This window comes from Anabrus simplex, chromosome 11, assembly GCF_040414725.1.
Source record: "Anabrus simplex isolate iqAnaSimp1 chromosome 11, ASM4041472v1, whole genome shotgun sequence".
NCBI classification, from domain to species: domain Eukaryota; kingdom Metazoa; phylum Arthropoda; class Insecta; order Orthoptera; family Tettigoniidae; genus Anabrus; species Anabrus simplex.
The window spans coordinates 124,501,660-124,522,782 of record NC_090275.1 but is presented as its reverse complement, the minus strand read 5'-3'; the positions used below and the strand labels follow the sequence as shown (position 1 = coordinate 124,522,782).

At 42.4% G+C, this 21,123-nt stretch overlaps 1 protein-coding gene across 1 annotated transcript in view; it reads right to left on the bottom strand.

The window, feature by feature from the left end:
* Positions 1 to 21,123, bottom strand: part of LOC137502686 (mite allergen Der p 3-like) — a 109,227-nt gene that overhangs the window by 57,854 nt on the left and 30,250 nt on the right. Inside the window, exon 2 of the mRNA XM_068229629.1 lies at positions 20,263 to 20,421. Coding sequence (XP_068085730.1) covers positions 20,263 to 20,421 — 159 coding nt within the window. The remainder of the gene's footprint in view (positions 1 to 20,262; positions 20,422 to 21,123) is intronic.

Here is a 21,123-nt window from a genome sequence, read left to right as displayed (position 1 = left end):
ATCCTTTTCGGGGTCTCTGAGATGAATATTGACACTCCGGATTTCTTTTGACAAACCGCGTAGGGGTAAGACACCCCACGTACCCATGAGGGCGGGGGGGGGGGCGAGGGGGGTGACATGTAAAATATTCGAAAAACGTGTCGAATCCATTCTTTTCGTGGTCGCTGAGATGAATAGTGACACTCTGGAAGTTTTGGTCCAAGTTCAGCCTCATTATCGAAAATAGTATCGAATCCATAATTTTCGGGGTTGCCTTGATTAATAGTGACACTACGGATTTCTTAAAGTCCATGTTCAGCCCCATTTGGGGGAGAGACGGGGGAGTAATACAAGAAAATTATCGAAAACAATGTCGAATCCATATATTTCGCGGTCGCTAAGATTAATTGTGACACTCCGGATTTTTAAAAATCCAAGTTCAGCCCCTCTGGGGTGCGGGGCGAGGAGGAGTGATATTCGGATTCGTTGAGATGAATAGTGATACTCCGGAATTTTTCCAAGTCCAAATTCAGCCCCCTTTTGGGTGGGGAGAGGGGGGAGTTATATATCAAAGTAATAGGAAATAGTGTCGAATCCATCCTTTTCAGGGTCGTTGAGATGAATAGAAACACCCCGGGTTTTTTGACAAACCGCGTTGGGGTAAGACACCCGAAGTACCCTTAGGGCCGGGGGGTGACATTTAAGAATATTCGAAAATAGTATCGAGTCCATACATTTCGGGGCCGCTAAGATGAATACTGACACTCCGAAATTTTTTAAAGTCCAAGTTCTGCCCCCTTTGGTGTGGGGGCAAGGGGATTGATATATCAAAATAACCGAAAATGGTGTTGAATCCATCCTTTTCGGGGTCGCTGAGATTAATATTGACACTCTGGATTTCTTTTGACAAACCGCGTGGAGATAAGACACCCCATGTACCCATAGAGGCAGGGGGCGAGGGGGTGGCATATAAAATATTCGAAAAATGTGTCGAATTCATACTTTTTATGGTCGCTGAGATGAATGGTGACATTCCGAAATTTTTTAAAGGGCAAATTCTGCCCCCTTTGGGGTGCGGGGCGACGGGGGAGTGATATATCGAAATAACCGAAAATGGTATCGAATCCATCCTTTTCGGGGTCGCTGAGATGAATATTGACACTCCGGATTTCTTTTGACAAACGAAGTGGAGGTAAGACACCACTGAGGCAGTGGGGCGAGGGGGTGTCATATAAAACATTCGAAAAAGTGTAGAATCCATACTTTTCGTGGTCGCTGAGATGAATAGTGACACTCTGGAAGTTTTAAGTCCAAGTTCAGCACCCTTTCGGGTGGGGGCGAGGGGGAGTGATACAAGAAAATTATTGAACGCAGTGTCGAATCCATACTTTGGCGGTCGCTAAGATTAATAGTGACACCCCGGATTTTTTTAAAGTCCAAATTCAGCCCATGTTTGGGTGGGGGAGAGGGGGGAATGATATATCAAAGCAGTCGGAAATAGTGTCGAATCCATTCTTTTCGCGGTCGCTGAGATGAATAGTGACACTCCAGTTTTCTTTTGATAAACCGCGTGGAGGTAAGACACCCCCATGTACCCATAGGGTAGGGGGCTCGCAACGGGGTGACATATAAAATATTCGAAAGTTGTGTCGAATCCATACTTTTTATGGTCGCTGAGATGAATGGTGACATTCCGGAATTTTTTAAAGTCCAAGTGCTGCCCCTTTTGGGGTGGGGGGCGAGGGGATTGATATATCACAATATTCGAAAAACTGTTGAATCCATACTTTTCGTGGTCGTTGAGATGAATAGTGACACTCTGGAAGTTTTTAAAGTCCAAGTACTAACCCCTTTGGGGTGGTGGTGAGGGGGTGTGATATAAGAAAATTATCGAAAATAGTGTCGTATCCATACCTTTCGGGGTCGCTAACATTAACAGTGACACTGCGGATTTTTATAAGTCCAAAGTCAGCCCCTTTGGGGTAGGGGCGAGGGAGGAGTGGTACATAAAAGTAGTCGATAATACTCGTAGTTTCGAATCCATAGTTTTCGGTGTCGCTGAGATGGATAGCGACACTCCGGATTTTTAGTATCATGAGACAAATCACGTGGGGGTAAGACACCCTAGGCATCCTTACGGGAAGGGGTGGAGAGGGGGTGAGATATGAAAATCATCGAAAGTATTGTTGAATCTATACTTTTTGGGGTCGCAGATATGAACAGTAACATTCCAGAATTTTATAAACCAAGTTCAACCCCTTCGGAGAGAGGAACGAGGGAGGAGAGCTATACAAAAATAACCGGAAATAGTGTCAAATTCACAGTTTTCGTAGTCGCTCAGATGATTAGTGGCACTTCGGATTTTTTTAAAGTCCAATTTCAGGCCTCTTTATTGTGGGGGGGTGAAGGGATTTGAGATATAAATATTAATCGAAAATAGTATCGAATCCATAGTTTTGAGGGTCGCTGAGGTGAACTGCGGCACTCCAGATTTTTTATGAGTCCATGTTCATCTCCCTATATGTTGGGAATTATGGGGGAGTGAGATATTAAACATGATCGAAAATATTGACGAATCCATAGGTTTTGGTGTCACTGAAATAAATAGTGATATTCCGGATTTTTTGAAGTTCAACTTCATCCCCTTCGAGGTGGGGAAGAGTGGAGAAAGGTATACAAAGTAATCTAAAATAGTGTCGAATCGGTAGTTTTCGAGGGCACTGAGATAATTCGTCTCACTCCGAATATTTTAAAAGTCCAAGTTCAGTCCCCTTTGGGGTTTGGGGCGCGGGGGAAGTGTTAAGTCAAAATAAACAAAAATAGTTTCAAATCCATAAATTTGGGGTCCCTGAGATTAATAATGACACTCCGGATTTTAAAAAAAATCATATTTCATCGCCCTTTGGCATAGGCGGAGTAGGGGTAAAACAGAAATTTTCAAAAATGACCGAAATAATGGACGTACCGTAGCCTATGTATGTTCCAGCGTAGCTTTCAACCAAAATTGATACAAGTATGACTTACTATCTGGAGAAAGTACTGGTTACGATAAGACACCCCTGGAATCTCTAGAGGAGGGGTGATGTATATATAGTAACTAAAAACGAACAATAACACTTTTCCGTACTACTGGAGCCGATTCAATAAACCTGGTACACTTATGAATTACTATCAGGGGATAAATTGGGTGGGGTTATGACAAATTAGCACCCCTAGGGGTAGGTGTTGGAAAGGATGAGATATAAAAATAATCGAAAATAGTGTCACTTCAAAATTGTTTCCGGGTTCGCTGAAATGAATAGTGACACTCCGGTTGTCGTTTAAGTCCAAGTTGATCCCAAATTGGTAGACGGGTGAGAGGGAGTGAAGAAAAGAAAATATCCAAATGGCCGAGTTTAAGAATGTTTGTGTGTACGTTCCAATATAATTGTCAGCTGAACTTGGTACAAATACTACATACTATCTAGAAAAAATACTCTGGGGGAAAGACACCCCTTGAAAACTTACATAAGGGGACGAAATATAACAATATTAGTGTTGAATCCATACTTTTGGAGACGACGGAGCGATTTCAAGCAAACTGAGTCACTATGACGTATTACGAGGAGATAAATTGCGTGGAGTTATGACAACGCCAGCATAACCACGAGGGGGTGAGATGTAGAAATAATCGAAAATAATGTCGAATCCATTCTTTTCGGGGTCGCTGAGATGAATAGTAACGCTCCGAATTTTTAGAAGTCCAAGTTCTGCATTAGTATAATTGAACAGTTCGGGCGCCACCACCTCCTCCGGCTCCCAGAGGCCTCTTCCTCCACCACCACCACCACAGGCCCCCAGGGGCCTCCTCCACCAACACCAGAGCCAGAGGCCACCCAGAGGCCTCCTCCACCACCACCACCACCACAGCCAGAGGCCTCCCAGAGGCCTCCTCCACCACCACCACAGCCAGAGGCCTCCCAGAGATCTCCTCCACCACCCGCGGGAAATTTGAATTTGTAAACAAAGCCACGTGCTTTTTGACAGCTATCATCGACAACAACGAATCGCTAACCTCACTGCTGCCATCCTGACGGGCCTAAACCTCAGCAGTACCAACTTAACCTAACTAGCATGAGATTTGAATTGGTAAACTAATCCACGTGTTTTTTGACAGCCACGTGCTTTTTGACAGACAACAACGCATCGCTAACCTCAGTACTGCCATCTTGACAGGCCTAAACCTCAGTAGTACCAACTTAACCTAACTAGCGCGAGATAAACAAATCCACGGGCTTTTTGACAGCTGTCATCCGCCATCTTTAAACTACAGAGCACCGTGCTGCCCTCTTTATCACAGTAGCTGCAAATTCGTCACCTGTCATCGGCAGTGCTGCCATCTTGGCGGGCCTAAACCATAGTGCTACCAACTTAACATCACTAGCGCGAGATAAACAAATCCACGCGCTTTTTTGACAGCTGTCATCCGCCATCTTTAATCTATAGAGCACAGTGCTGCCCTCCTTAGCTACTTACCTTTGAAATGTGGTGGCGGATAATTTGAAAAATGCTTTTTGACAGCAGCCATCTTTAATCTAGAGAGCACCGTGCTGCCTTCTTTAGCTAGATACCTTTGAAATGTGGCGGCAGGCAATTCCACATGACAGCAGCCATCTTTAATCAAGAGAGCACCGTGCTGCCCTCTATGTGGTGGCGGCAATTTGAAAAATTCTACATGCTCTTGTTTGGAAACAAACTCACGCGCTTTTTTGACAGCCGTCATCCGCCATCTTTAATCAACAGAGCACAGTGCTGCCCTCTTTAGCTAGATACCTTTGAAATGTGGCGGCGGCAAATTCCATGTGCTCTTGTTTGGAAACAAAGCCATGTGCTTTTTTTGACAGATGTAATCTGCCATCTTTAATCAACAAAGCACCGTGCTGCTATCATGCGGGTAATTTCGTCAGCTGTCGTACGCCATCTTTAATCTACAGAGCACCGTGCTGCCCTCTGTAGTAGCGGGCAATTTGAAAAGTTCTGTTGGCTGTCATCCGCCATCTTTAATCAAGAGAGCACCGTGCTGTCATCTTTAGCTAGATACCTTTGAAATGTTGTGGTGGTTAATTTAAAAAGAAAAATTCTACAGCAGCCATCTCTCGGCGCTAATTCCATAAGATGGTGGCTATTCATGACTCCTTAACGGTGCTTACGTAAGATGGCTGCTATACATAGCTTCTTATGAGACTCCCTTGGGATGCTTGCACAAGATGGTAGTTATACATGACTCCTTATGAGATGCCCTAGGGATGCTTGCTCAAGATAGCGGCTGCTCCGACAGGACGGCTTAAGGGTCCTTGCAAAAGATGACTTGAGACGCCCTAAGGATGCTTGCGCAAGATGGCGGACACAAGATGGCGGCTATACACAACTCCTTATGAGACGCTTTAAGGGTGCTTGCGCAAGATGGCTGCCACTCTTATGAAGAAAGCTAGCTTAGAGGCTAACGTGTCGTGCTAGTTCGATTCATTTAATTTAGGGCTTAAATGCAAAATGTTAAATATCTCGAAAACGGTGCACCGTAGAGCAAAACGGACAAAATTTTTCCGCCTAATACCCAGGTTCGCAGTATGAGGAACAACAAAACTATAGTCCAATGATGGGATCAACGGTTCGGTTCCTACTTAGGCCCTTTGGCATTTGCTCTGTTATAGCTTGTATTGAAGCGAGTCTTCGTAACATGATCAGGTCTAGCTATGGTAGAGAGTATAACGTACCGTGCTGGTTCGATTCATTAAATTTGGAGGCTTAAATGCAAAATGTCGAATATCTCGAAAACGGTGCATCGTAGAGCAAAACGGACAAAATTTTGCCGCCTAATACGTAGGTTCGTAGTATCAGGAACAAGAAAAAAACATAGTCTAATGATGAGATCAACGGTTCGATTCCTACTTAAGCCCTTTGACATTGGCAGCTATCTATTTCTACAAGATGGTGGCTGCACTTATGAGACACAAGATGGCTTGAGACGTCCTAGGGATGCTTACGCAAGATGGCGGACACAAAATGGTGACTATACATAGCTCCTTATGAGACAGCCTAGGGGTGCTCGCACAAGATGGCGGCTACTCTTATGAAGAAAGCTAGCTTAGAGGCTACTGCGCAAGATAACAGCTGTTGTTATGCATGCGGTGGAGGGCAATTTGAAATTCTATGTGCTTAATCAACAGAGCACCCTGCTGCCCTCTTTAGCTGAAATGTGGTGGCGGATAATTTGAAAAATTCTTTTGACAGCTGTCATCTTTAAAAATGGCGACTATACATAGGCTGTTAAGGTCTTATCATTCTCCTCCTCCTCCTTCTCCTCCTCCTCCTCCTTCTCTACCTCCTCTTCCTCCTCCGCCTCTTATGTCTCAAGCCATCTTGTGCAAGGACCCTTAAGCCGTCCTATAAGAGCAGCCGCTATCTCGAGCAAGCATCCCTAGGGCAACTCATAAGGAGTCATGTATAACTGCCATCTTATGCAAGCATCCCAAGGGAGTCTCATAAGAACCTATGTATAGCAGCCATGTTGCGTAAGCACCCTTAAGGAGTCATGAATAGCCATCATCTTATGCAATTAGCGCCGAGAGATGGCTGCTGTAGAATTTTTCTTTTTAAATTATCCACCACAACATTTCAAAGGTATCTAGCTAAAGATGACAGCACGGTGCTCTCTTGATTAAAGATGGCGGATGACAGCTAACAGAACTTTTCAAATTGCCCGCTACTACAGAGGGCAGCACGGTGCTCTGTAGATTAAAAATGGCGTATGACAGCTGACGAAATTACCCGCATGATAGCAGCACGGTGCTCTGTTGATTAAAGATGGCAGATGACACCTGTCAAAAAAGCACATGGCTTTGTTTGCAAACAAGAGCACGTGGAATTTGCCGCCACCACATTTCAAAGGTATCTAACTAAAGAGGGCAGCACTATGCTCTGTTGATTAAAGATGGCGGATGGTAGCTGTCAAAAAAGCACGTGAGTTTGTTTCCAAACAAGAGCACGTGGAATTTTTCAATTTGCCGCCACCACATTTCAGAGGTATCTAGCTAAAGATGGCAGCACGGTGCTCTCTTGATTAAAGATGGCGGATGATAGCTAACAGAACTTTTCAAATTGCCCGCTACTACAGAGGGCAGCACGGTGTTCTGTGGAATAAATATGGCGGATGACAGCTGACGAAATTGCCCGCATGATAGCAGCACGATGCTCTGTTGATTAAAGATGGCGGATGACACCTGTCAAAAAAAACACATGGCTTTGTTTCCAAACAAGAGCAATTGGAATTTGCCGCCACCACATTTCAAAGGTATCTAGCTAAAGAGGGCAGCACTGTGCTCTGTTGATTTAAGATGGCGGATGACGGCTGTCAAAAAAGCGCGTGAGTTTGTTTCCAAACAAGGGCATGTAGAATTTTTCAAATTGCCGCCATCACATAGAGGGCAGCACGGTGCTCTCTTGATTACAGATGGCTGCTGTCATGTGGAATTGCCTGCCGCCACATTTCAAAGGTATCTAGCTAAAGAGGGCAGCACGGTGCTCTCTAGATTAAAGATGGCTGCTGTCAAAAAGCATTTTTCAAATTATCCGCCACCACATTTCAAAGGTAAGTAGCTAATGAGGGCAGCACTGTGCTCTATAGATTAAAGATGGCGGATGACAGCTGTCAAAAAAGCGCGTGGATTTGTTTATCTCGCGCTAGTGATGTTAAGTTGGTAGCACTATGGTTTAGGCCCGCCAAGATGGCAGCACTGCCGATGACAGGTGACGAATTTGCAGCTACTGCGATAAAGAGGGCAGCACGGTGCTCTGTAGTTTGAAGATGGCGGATGACAGCTGTCAAAAAGCACGTGGATTTGTTTATCTCGCGCTAGTTAGGTTAAGTTGGTACTACTGAGGTTTAGGCCTGTCAAGATGGCAGTACTGAGGTTAGCGATGCGTTGTTGTCTGTCAAAAAGCACGTGGCTGTCAAAAAACACGTGGATTTGTTTACCAATTCAAATCTCGTGCTAGTTAGGTTAAGTTGGTACTGCTGAGGTTTAGGCCCGTCAAGATGGCAGCAGTGAGGTTAGCGATTCGTTGTTGTCGATGATAACTGTCAAAAAGCACGTGGCTTTGTTTACAAATTCAAATTTCCCGCGGGTGGTGGAGGAGATCTCCGGGAGGCCTCTGGCTGTGGTGGTGGTGGAGGAGGCCTCTGGGAGGCCCCTGGCTGTGGTGGTGGTGGAGGAGGTCTCTGGGAGGCCTCTGGCTGTGGTGGTGGTGGAGGAGGCCTCTGGGAGGCCTCTGGCTTGGTGGTGGTGGAGGAGGCCCCTGGGAGCCTTGGTGGTGGTGGTGGTGGAGGAGGCCTCTGGGAGCCGGAGGAGCTGGTGGCGCCCGAACTGTCCAATTATACTACTTTCTGCCTCCTTTCGCATAGCGGTGAGAAGAAGTGAAAAACAAAATTTCCAAAATGACCGAGATAATGGACGTATATATATATATTCCAGCATAATTCTCATCCAAAACTGGACCTACTGTCTGTAAAAAATAATACCTTGGGGGTAAGAGGACCCTAGCCTCTGAAGTAGAGCTGAAATGTTAGCATTAAACGGAAACGACCGATATCTGTGTCTAATCCATAGTTTTGAGGATCGCTGAGATGAACTGTGACACTCTGGATGCCGTTTAAGGTTACGTTTAGTCCTCATCGGCAGGCGAGTTAGAATCGGTAAAGAAAAGAGGGTGAATTATTGAATTATCGAAAAAACACAGAAAGACGGGTGAAATATAAAAAATAATAGATAACGACAAATATTCGTGTACAGTCAATCCTTTTCGAGGTCGCTGAGGTGATAAATGACACTCTGGTTGTTTTTGTTCAGCCCCTATGGGCATGGATATTAGAAGGGGTGAAAGGAAAATGTTCGAAATGACCAAAAATACGGATGTATTTTTCATCCAGCGTAGCACTCATATAAAATTGGTACACGTATGACTTACTATCAGAAAAAAAAATTCTGTTGTGGTAAAACACCCCTAGCACACCTAGGGGAGATGGTGAAATATAAAAATAAACGATTTTTTACTGATATTAATGTCGAATACGTTCTTTACGAGGTCACAGAGTTGATCTGTGGCAGTCTGGATGGTTAAGTCATACTTCAGCCGCAATCAGTATGGAGGTTGAGAGGCGGTGAAAATGAAACTAAATATAACGGATATTATGGATGTACGGTGTGTGGGTATGTTCCAGAATTGCTCTCAACGAAACTTGGTACACATATGACTTACCATCTTAGAGAAAATACTATGGAGATGAAAAATCACCGCTTCAGCTGGGGGTGGGGAATGAGAGGGGCTGACGTGCAAAAATGATGGAAAGTAACCGACATTAATGTCGAAATCCATTGTTTATGTGTCTCTTATACGAACTGTGACGCTCTTGATACTGTTTGAGTCCACGTTCAGTCTCCATTGAGGTAGAAGCTGAGAAGGGCTTAAAACTATACAGTATAAAATGACCGAGATTAGTGTTGAATACACTGCTTTGGGGGTCACTAGGCTGATTGTGACAGTCTCGATGACTGCGGAAATCGTGTACATCATTATGTACAGTGCGACTGGTAAACACATATAATTATTACTTTTATTTTTTTATTGGAAAGTATCAAATACTTCCCAGTCAACTCTAGCTTCCACAAGCACAAGGTTTTACTCGAAAATTAAATAATCTAAAACTTGAAATAAGATACATGTAAGTAACTCTAAAACTACATAATAGGTCGTAAAATGAATATCTATAAAATAAGTCAATAAGCATCCACTTCACACTTAACTAACTGGTGATACAAATAGTGTTACTCCGGAATTTTTTAACGTCCAAGTTCAGCCCCCTTTTGGGTGGGGGGCAAGGGGGAGTGATATAAAGTATAATAGAAAATAATGTCGAATCCATCCTTTTCGGGGTCGCTGAGATGAATAGTGACACTCCGGATGTTTTTGACAAACCATGTGGAGGTAAGACACCCAAGTATCCTTAGGGGGATGAGTGGGTGACAATTAAAAATATTCTAAAATGGTGTCGAATCCATACTTTTCGGGGTCGCTGAGATGAATAGTGACACTCCGGATTTCTTTTGACAAACCGCGTGGGAAGTTTTTAAAGTCCAAGTTCAGCCCCCTTTAGGGTGGGGGGGGGGGGGGGGTGGGGCGAGGGGGATGTCATATTGAAATATTGACATGGCGCTGAGAGCTAGACGCGCGTATGTGTGCTCCGCAACTCACCTGCCTAAATCGCAAGACGGCTAGCAAGTCGAAATCGCGAGTGAGTGTAATTCGAAAGTTTAGGATACCACCTCATCGAGTGCGCAACTATGACCCTCAAGGAAGTGAAGAAAAGAATTACAGGCTTCGAAAAGCAAATGGCTCAATTCCAAGCCCGCTTGGATGAAGCCATGTCTGCTCCCACCGGCAGTGCTACCAACCCCAGCGATGTTCTGACTGTGCTTCAAGCGAACTTCCGAACTTTTAGAAATTCTATCTGTGCTGAACTCTCTCTTCTGAAAGACAACAACTGAACTCACTGGCGACCATGTACCTTCTTCCCAGGCTACTGATATTGCCATCCCATCCTCTAATCGAGATATGGGAATGTCTCAATTACCTGTAGATACGGAATCAACTTCTGATCCGCGTCACTCTAGTGATGATGTCACTCACAGCACCAACCTTCCTCTATGCACTCCTCCTGTACCTACCGCTCGAGGGAATACTATACGTCCTTTGGACCTGATGGACACTGATCAAGTAGTAGGACAGCGAGACAGTAATATAGCACAGCCCCACACAACAGGTGCAACGTGAGGCGGTCTCCCACGAGGAGCGACCCGAGTTGACAGTGAAAAGTAGTAGAGATCCTCGCTTGCGTACGCCTCGGAAAAGTGTTGAGCGGATGGATGACAACCCTAAGTTACAAAAAAAAAATTGTTTAGGCGAAGGTGATTTTTGCAGTCGACCAAAATATTTATCAACCTCATGTTTCTATCGTTACTCTCTCTTCTTGTTATGCCTTCCGTTCTAACGACTTTCGCCACTCTTAATATAAACGGAGTGAGAAGTGACACAACGTTGGGTCTGTTGGGACGTTTCTTAAAGGAGTATGATGTTGATATTCTTTTGTTACAAGAAGTGAACAGCAGTCATTTAGGCTATTTATTTAATTATGATTAAGTAGTAAACATTGGTGATAGTGCTCGAGGAACTGCTATTGTGTATAGGAAAGGAATTAACCTAACGGACATTACAATGGACCACACGGGAAGAATATTACAGCTTCCTTTAATAATATCACGATCATTAACGTGTACAGTCCATCTGGTTCCCTGTTTAAACAGGAACGGAATTCATTTTTCACTCAGGACATTCTACCGCATATAGCGACACCGAATACTGTTCTTCTGATGGGCGACTTCAATTGCATTTTACAACCCCGTGGCTCGACAGGTGTTTTTAACTTCTGCCCAGGACTGCAGATGCTAGTACAAAGAATGCAGTTGGCTGATGTTTGGGAGACACTTTATGCTCCTCGTGTTGAATATACATTTTGCCGCGGTGATACAAAATCTAGGATAGACAGAGCGTATATCTCTGCAACAAAGGCAAATATTCTGGAATACTGCAGAGTTGTACCAGTTGCATTCAGCGATCATCATAGCGTAATATTCACGTTAAACTTCGCCAGATTACCCATTTCTCAGCCAGGCAGGGGGATTTGGAAAATGAATAAACATGTTTTTAGGGCTGAGGGAGATGTTCAACGATTAAGTGTTACGTATCATCAGTGCAAAAGCAGTCTTTCGCGTTATAGGAATATTATGGACTGGTGGATGCAGAAATTGAAACCGGTTATGAAATCAGTGGCAAGGAACATAGATTATGAACACCGGCGGGAACTTCATTCTAGTCTAGAATTCTATGAGCGGGTAATGTGCGATTTACATTCCAAAGAAAAACGTGGAGAAAATGTGTTCAATGAAATGAAAACGATTAAACAGACCATCTTACGGCTCAAAGAGAAAAACTTACAACGTCTTCAGCAACACATTAAAAGATCTTCCCTCTTGGACAAGGAAAGGATATCTTTACACCACGTAGCAAGGATGCGTAAATCTGCTAATCGCCAATTTATACACCAGTGGATAGACTCTCAGGGGAACATTCTTACCTCCAAAAACGAGTTGCTACGCGAGGGTGAACGATACTTCCCAGAAATGTTTGCAGACGATGACGAGTCTGGCATAGGTGTGGACAATATGCTTTCCCTTGTAGAAACATACGTCGATGAAGAAGATCGCTCCTTCCTCATGAGACCTATCACCAAAGAGGAATTAGAACAAATTCTCAAGAAAGCTGCTCCAAACAAGACGCCCGGAATAGATGGCTTCCCTTATGAATGGTACAAACGCTTCTGGTCTATGATTGGAGATGACCTTACCCAAGTTCTTAACTACGCATTCCGTGCAGGATTTCCGCCCGCATTTTCGGAAGGCATTATTATAATAATTCCGAAGAAAGTAAGCTGCCGATATGTGTCGGATTATAGACCAATAACTATCCTAAATACTGATTATAAATTATTTGCTAAAGTGGTAGCTAATAGAATAAAACAGATTATTCCTACACTGATTGGTACTAGGCAAACATGTGGGGTTCCAGGTAGGACTATTATGCATAATTTGTTGGCAGACCCAGACTTAATTCTTTATTATTCTGCTTTTCCCGAAGAGCCTGCTGCAATTGCCAACATAGATTTCAGCAAAGCCTTTGACAGGATTTCGCATAATTATCTTTGGAGAATACTAAGTCATCTTCGGTTTCCTGCACAACTTGTAACGGCCTTGAAGCGCATGCACCTTACGGCTACATCAAGGCTGCTGATCAACGGCCAATTGTCCCGGCGAATTCCAATTAATAGGTCTGTACGCCAAGGATGTCCACTGTCAATGTTGCTCTTTATCTTAACCATGGAACCACTTATCCGGAGACTGGACAGCACTCTGAATGGCCTTCGTTTAAACAATGAACACTTTACGTTGCGTGCTTATGCTGACGATTTGACGTTACTCCTTACAGATGGCGATGACCTATCAGACGTGCGTCGTGTGCTAGTGGAATTTTCAACCGCATCAGGGGCAAAGGTAAACTTTGAAAAGTCCTCCCTGCTCCTACTAGCATCGGAGCGACGCACTATTTGTGCAGACGAGATCGGTATTCCTCCGACCAACAAGTGCAAAATCTTGGGTATCACCTTCTTCAAGAACATCGTCGAGACAATAGAACTAAATTGGAATGCTCTCTTGAACGGGATTCGCTTCCAGTTTGCAGAAAATCTCGCACGAAGGCTAAATTTATTTCAAAAACTTGGTTTATTAACACTTACGCCTTATCTAAAATCTGGTACATCGCACAAATACTACCTGCTCCGCATGTTATCTGTCAACGCATAGAAATATCAATTAGCTACTATCTTTGGAAAGGCTTTCGGTACAGAGTGCGACGAGAACAGCTAAACTTAAAGGAACATCTTGGCGGATTAGGACTGTATGCAGTGGAACTGAAATGTAGTTCCCTCTTCGTCAAACACATCATCAAGGCAATGCATATGAGAGGAGAATCCTTCGATTGTCACTTCAGTCAGCTAAGAGAAGATCCCAATTTCCGAAGAACCCGTGAATTCAAATATTGTTAAAAGAGAGCGCTAGCAATTATTGAACAGCTTCCGCATAACCAAGTCTTAGACGGCTCCTTTGATCACGTGAAACAGCTCTACAACTTCCTGCTTCAAAATAGACACTTCGAGCCGAACATTCAACTAAAACACCCCACTAGGAACTGGCAACTAATCTGGCAAAATACCTGCAATCATTGGCTACCCTTAGAATGGAGAGTGTCGGTATACAGTTATCTAAATGAAATCATCCCTACAGGTCAAAAACTGAAAAGACATGAGCAGCTGGTGGATGACAGATGCTCTCTCTGTGATTCTACAGACACCTTGTTTCACCGGATTACTACGTGCCTAAATGCTACTGTCATATGGAAATGGACGTTGAAAGTTATCAAAAAAATACAGGGTGCAGAGTCTGATAATTCTCTCCAACAAGCGCTTCTGCAATTTGACTTTCCGCAACGATCGAGCAAGAAGAGGAACGCAGCCCTATGGTTTCTAGCCGCTGCCATTCAGTACAACCTTTCTGGCTATAAGCAACCAATGTTCCTCACACTCACCGGCTTTCTGGATCATCTGAGGAAGGAACGATGGACACTTTCCCGACATCAACAGCTTGATGCAGCCTTTGGTCGCCATCTATATCACTTTTGATCTTTGACCAACACAATGGATGTCCTTCGGTCTTGGTTCATTTGGTAGACATGTTTCAGTTGGCTAACTAGGAAAGTCACATCAGTGAGGGAACATTCCAGCTATCAGGTGACCAACTTCCTCAGACAAAGTGTCCTTTGCCTCCGAACTGTATGGCATACTTGTACTTATGAGTGTTTTAGTTAAGTTTATAAGTGTTTGTTGCCAAACTATTTGGATGAACTTATGTTTATACATATCAAATCCAATTATATAAAAAAACTCTAAAGTTGTATGAACGTTTCAGAAAAATTGGCATAATGGTACTTCTGACTAAATGTAACCAACTGTAATATTGAAAAGTTCCAAATAAATTATTTAGCTTTTTTTTTAAAAAAAAAGCAACTCCTTTGGGGTGGGGGCGAGGAGGGAGTGATACATAAAAAAGTCGAAAATAATCTCGAATCCACATTTTTCGGGGTCACTGAGATGAATAGCGGCACTCCGAATTTTTAGTATCATGAGACATACCACGTGGGGGTTAGACACCCCAGCTACCCTTATGGGTAGGGGGCGAGGGGGTGAGATATAAAAATCATCGAAAGTAGTATTGAATCCATACTTTTCGCGGTCGCTGAGATGAATAGTGACACTCCGGAAAATTTTAATGTCCAATTTTAGCCCCCTTCGGGGTGGGGGATCGATGGGGGAATGATATATAAAAATAATCGAACACTGTGTCGAATCCATACATTTTGGGGGTGCCTGAGATGAATAGTGAGACTCCGGATTTTTATAAATCCAAGTTCAGCCCCCTTAGGGGTAGGGGCGAGGGAGGAGTGGTATATAAAAATAGTCGAAAATAGTGTCGAATCCACAGTTTTCGTGGTCGCTCAGATGATTAGTGGCACTCCAGTCCAAATTCAGGCCCCTTTATGGTGGGGGTGAGGGGATTTGAGATATAAATATTAATCGAAAATAGTACCGAATCCATAGTTTTCGGGGTCGCTGAGATGAATTGTGGCAGTCCGGATTTTTTATGAGTCCATGTTGATTCCACTAAATGGTGGGGATTATGGGGGAGTGAGATATAAACATGATCGAAAATAGTGTCGAATCCATAGGTTTTGGTGTCGCTGAGGTGAATAGTCACAATCCTATTTTTTTTAAGCCAAGTTCATCCTCTTCGAGGTGAGGAAAGAGGGGAGAGTGATATACAAAGTAATCTAAAATAGTGTCTAATCGGTAGTTTTCGTGGGCACTGAGATAATTCGTCTCACTCCGAATATTTATAAGTCCAAGTTCAGTCCCCTTTGGGGTTTGGGGCGCGGGGGAAGTGTTAAGTAAAAATAAACGAAAATAGTTTCGAATCCATAATTTCGGGGTCCCTGAGATTAGTAATGACACTCCGGATTTAAAAAAAAATCATATTTCATCGCCCTGTGGCATAGGGGGATAAGGGGTAAAACAGAAATTTTCAAAAATGACCGAAATAATGGACGTACCGTAGCCTATGTATGTTCCAGCGTAGCTTTCAACCAAAATTGATACAAGTATGACTTACTATCTGGAGAAAGTACTGGTTACGATAAGACACCCCTGGAACCTGTAGAGGAGGGGTGATGTATATATAGTAACTAAAAGCGAACAATAATACTTTTCCGGACTACTGGAGCCGATCCAAAAATTCTGGTACACTTATGAATTAGTATCAGGAGATAAGTTGGGTGGGGTTATGACAAATTTGCACCCCTAGGGGTAGGTGTTGGAAAGGGTGAGATATAAAAATAATGGAAAATAGTGTCACTTCAAAATTGTGGACCGGTCCCGAGTTATCTCGTGTTAGCAGCAGACTGAAGTTTAGTGCTATCTTTTGATATATACCGGAACTATTTGGAGGTCAAGGGTGCTAGAATTCTTATGCATGGTTCTACACAATCGATAGTCGCATTTATTTTCGATTATTCTTCATATCATAGCTTTTCTTTGCATTTCCTGACAACATGCTTACAAAGTTTGAAGAGCCATGCAAGATGGCAGCGCACACGGATCGCACGTGTTTAGACAGGGATGAAATTATTCGCGTATTATGTGCTGATAGAGGCTCAGAATGTCGAAGTGATGCTGAATATTTAGAGTTCGATGACGAAATACATTCTAACGGAAATGTTTCAAGTGATGACGAGTAGATATCCTTATCTTCAAGGTGTGGAACTCACGTGGCGCAGGACGAGTCTCATAATTGTGTTACGGGTGTAAATATTCTAAATATTGTAAATAATATAGTGTTTTCTGACAACTAGGTTATGGACAACAGTAAACCTAGACTAGAGGATTTTGAACGTGCTCCTCATATAAAGTTATGGCCTAATGAACCTGGAAACGTAGGACAAGTATCAGTACTTATGTTTGTGAGGACTTTTTCATTATGTAGCTGAGCAGACAAATTTATACTATGAGCAGAATTAATTCACATTCTCATAACGTATCCCGTAAAACCTAAAGTGGACTAATGTCCCTAGGAGGGAAATAAAAAAATTGTTTTGTGTATATTGACAGGGCAGGTTAAGAAACCGTATCTGAAAGATTACTGGCCAACCGATCCCCTAAAAGAAAACCATATATTTCGGAAAACTATGAGCCGAAATAGATTTCAGCAAATACTTACCTAACTGCATTTCAACTACTAATCAGGAATGCCTCCAGAATAAAACACAGTAGTCCTTCAAAGGCTAGTGAAGTTCTGGCAGTTTATTTGAATGCATGCACTTCAGTTTGGAGGTAGTTAGAAAGTGGCCGGGAACAGGGCTGTGCATGGGGTGAAGGGCACCCGGTCCGCAATGTGTTAAGTCCAAGTTGATCCCAAATTGGTAGACGGGTGAGAGGGAGTGAGGAAAAGAAAATATCCAAATGGCCGAGTTTAAGAATGTTTGTGTGTACGTTCCAATATAATTGTCAGCTGAACTTGGTACAAATACTACATACTATCTAAAAAAATTACTCTGAGGGAAAGACACCCCTTGAAAACTTACATAAGGGGACGAAATATAACAATATTAGTGTTGAATCCATACTTTTGGGGACTACGGAGCGATTTCAAGCAAACTGAGTCACTTATGATGTATTACGAGGAGATAAATTGCGTGGAGTTATGACAACGCCAGAATAACCACGAGGGGGTGAGATGTAGAAATAATCGAAAATAGTGTCGAATCCATTCTTTTCGGGGTCGCTGAGATGAATAGTAACGCTCCGAATTTTTAGAAGTCCAAGTTCTGCCTCCTTTCGCATAGCGGTGAGAAGAAGTGAAAAACAAAATTTCCAAAATGACCGAGATAATGGACGTATATTATGTATATTCCAGCATAATTCTCAACCAAAACTGGACCTACTGTCTGTAAAAAATAATACCTTGGGGTTAAGAGGACCCTAGCCTCTAAAGTAGAGCTGAAATGTTAGCATTAAACGGAAACGATAGTTTTGAGGATCGCTGAGATGAACTGTGACACTCTGGATGCCGTTTAAGGTTAAGTTTAGTCCTCATCGGCAGGCGAGTTAGAATCGGTAAAGAAAAGAGGGTGAATTATTGAATTATTGAAAAAACACAGAAAGACGAGTGAAATATAAAAAATAATAGATAACGACAAATATTCGTGTACAGTCAATACTTTTCGAGGTCACTGAGGTGATAAATGACACTCTGGTTGTCTTTGTTCAGCCCCTATGGGCATGGATATTAGAAGGGGTGAAAGGAAAATGTTCAAAATGACCAAAAATACGGATGTATTTTTCATCCAGCGTAGCACTCATATAAAATTGGTACACGTATGACTTACTATCAGGAAAAAAAATCTGTTGGGGTAAAACACCCCTAGCACACCTAGGGGAGATGGTGAAATATAAAAATAAACGATTTTTTACTGATATTAATGTCGAATACGTTCTTTACGAGGTCACAGAGTTGATCTGTGACAGTCTGGATGGTTAAGTCATACTTCAGCCGCAATCAGTATGGAGGTTGAGAGGCGGTGAAAATGAAACTAAATATAACGGATATTATGGATGTACGGTGTGTGGGTATGTTCCAGAATTGCTCTCAACGAAACTTGGTACACATATGACTTACCATCTTAGAGAAAATATTATGGAGATGAAAAATCACCGCTTCAGCTGGGGGTGGGGAATGAGAGGGGCTGACGTGCAAAAATGATGGAAAGTAACCGACATTAATGTCGAAATCCATTGTTTATGTGTCTCTTATACGAACTGTGACGCTCTTGATACTGTTTGAGTCCACGTTCAGTCTCCATTGAGGTAGAAGCTGAGAAGGGCTTAAAACTATACAGTATAAAATGACCGAGATTAGTGTTGAATACACTGCTTTGGGGGTCACTAGGCTGATTGTGACAGTCTCGATGACTGCGGAAATCGTGTACATCATTATGTACAGTGCGACTGGTAAACACATATAATTATTACTTTTATTTTTTTATTGGAAAGTATCAAATACTTCCCAGTCAACTCTAGCTTCCACAAGCACAAGGTTTTACTCGAAAATTAAATAATCTAAAACTTGAAATAAGATACATGTAAGTAACTCTAAAACTACATAATAGGTCGTAAAATGAATATCTATAAAATAAGTCAATAAGCATCCACTTCACACTTAACTAATTGGAAATACAAATACTAAAGTTAAACATAAATATATTTCTATTTCAATTAAAATAAATATTTATTTAGCATGTATCAGGCCCACACTGTTTTATGTCTGTGAGGCCTGGGGCAATATTCCCAAGACTCCACTCCCAAAATTAGATTTCCAATACTGAGAAAGATGACACGAGCTCCCGTACTGAGATCTAATAGAAAGATACGTTCCTACGTCCGTATTTAGACTATTAGATCTCAGGTAAACAAGATAGCCAAGATGACGAAGGCTAGAATACTCTTAGCTCTGTCTACCGATCAAGGCATCTCCAGGTCATAAGGACGAGGAGGCCAAACACTCGTTATAAACACCACGGCCCTTGGCTAGAATCACCATTTCGGACTAATCTAAATTATCGCATCACAAATCCACTAAATAAATCAAAATTACACCCTCAAAAGCGCCGCTTGTTAAGAAAACTTCTTCCTCTTCACCTTCACTAAATAAATTTATTTCACTCCATATTACTTTCTGCTCTGGCTTGAAGGATGTTTTGCCTCAAATTCAGATAGTTTTCTCCCCCGTCAATGCATGAATTGATATTTTCCGACTCATCCGGTAGTCCTTGGAAACAAATGAGCAAAAGGGCATAGTTTTCGCCGTGGGACTCTCGACTTCTTCGCACCCCCCCCTCCCCCACAAACCGCCCAAAAAAACGGTTGCCCACGCCAGAACGGTCGAAACTTTACGAGAACTTCCTCTTGCCTGTCGCAATATCTTCTAAATTAGTCTCGTTTCCCAACACCATGCTAGCTTCTACATCTCCTCACTTACAAGTTGAAATATCAATGTGTTTTAAAATGTAGCATTATTTTTTATCGATTAGATGAAATGGGATGCGTGATATTTAATCAATAATACAATCAAAATGATGAAAATCTGAATATAAAATATCATGAATAGAATTATTAATAATAATATAGAGAGAAAGTTAGTAACCAACTGATACGGTTACAAGTTCTAGTACAGTAACTTCAAACTTCATGGCGAAAACAAAAATGTACCATATGTCTTTGCCTCGACGAGTCGTGTCCAGCGCTGCCACCTATCGCAAATTAATGAAGCTCTACGAGACGAAGCGCGACTATTCAAGGATGTCCCAAAAAAAATTCCAATTTTTAAAATCGAAATTGGCCGAGTAATACAATGTGTTGCATTATTGTACTACTTCTTTCAGAAAATTTATTGAAGGAAATATGAGATAACCAACCTCAAAGGTGCCTGACGGAATGTCCCCAGGACGAATGAAGGTACATATCTCTTGGTCGGTAACGAAGATGAACGCCCAACTATACGAGACCCAACAGAAGATGGGGCTGATTACAACCACCTCCTTCTTCATCAGCATAGCAGGAAGAGTTCCATGGAGCTGCAAGAAAAATTATTTATATAAGTAAAAATATCTGTATGTGTGTGTGTTCATGTCTTCAGGTTCGATGTCAACAAAAGTTACTACTTACTATCTGCAAAAATATATTGTGAGCTTAAGACACCCGTAGCATCCTTAGAGAGGGGTCACTTTAAAACAATATTAAAAAACCACCAACACTGGTGTCCAATGCATTGCTTTCGGGGTCGCTGAAATGAATGATGACACCCCGAATGCCGTTTAAATCCCACGCCGGCATATGGGGGTAGAAGTGGTGGAAAAGAAAATTTCGAAATTGACCGAGATGTTCTAGCTTAGCTCTCAACCAAACGTGCATCACATATGATCTACCATCCCGAAACAAGTATTGTGGGGGGGGGGAGGATATGTAGAACTCCCTTAGCAACCGAAAAGGAGGGTGTGCCATATAAAGTAATCGAAAACGGCCGATGCATGTCTTTATTTTGGTGTTCTTTTTATTTATTCTTGTGGCCAGAAAACTCCCACAATAACAAGACAACAACAAGTGTAATTACAAACACCAACACCCAAATGAATTGATGGTTGCAATCAACACTAAGGAATACCAATCTTACAGAAGGCCAATAAACAAGTCATGAATAAAATTAAGAAAATAATGTAATGAACTGAACAAATTCTACTGCTCTCTGAAAGTTTCAGACTTGATAACTTACATTCAAG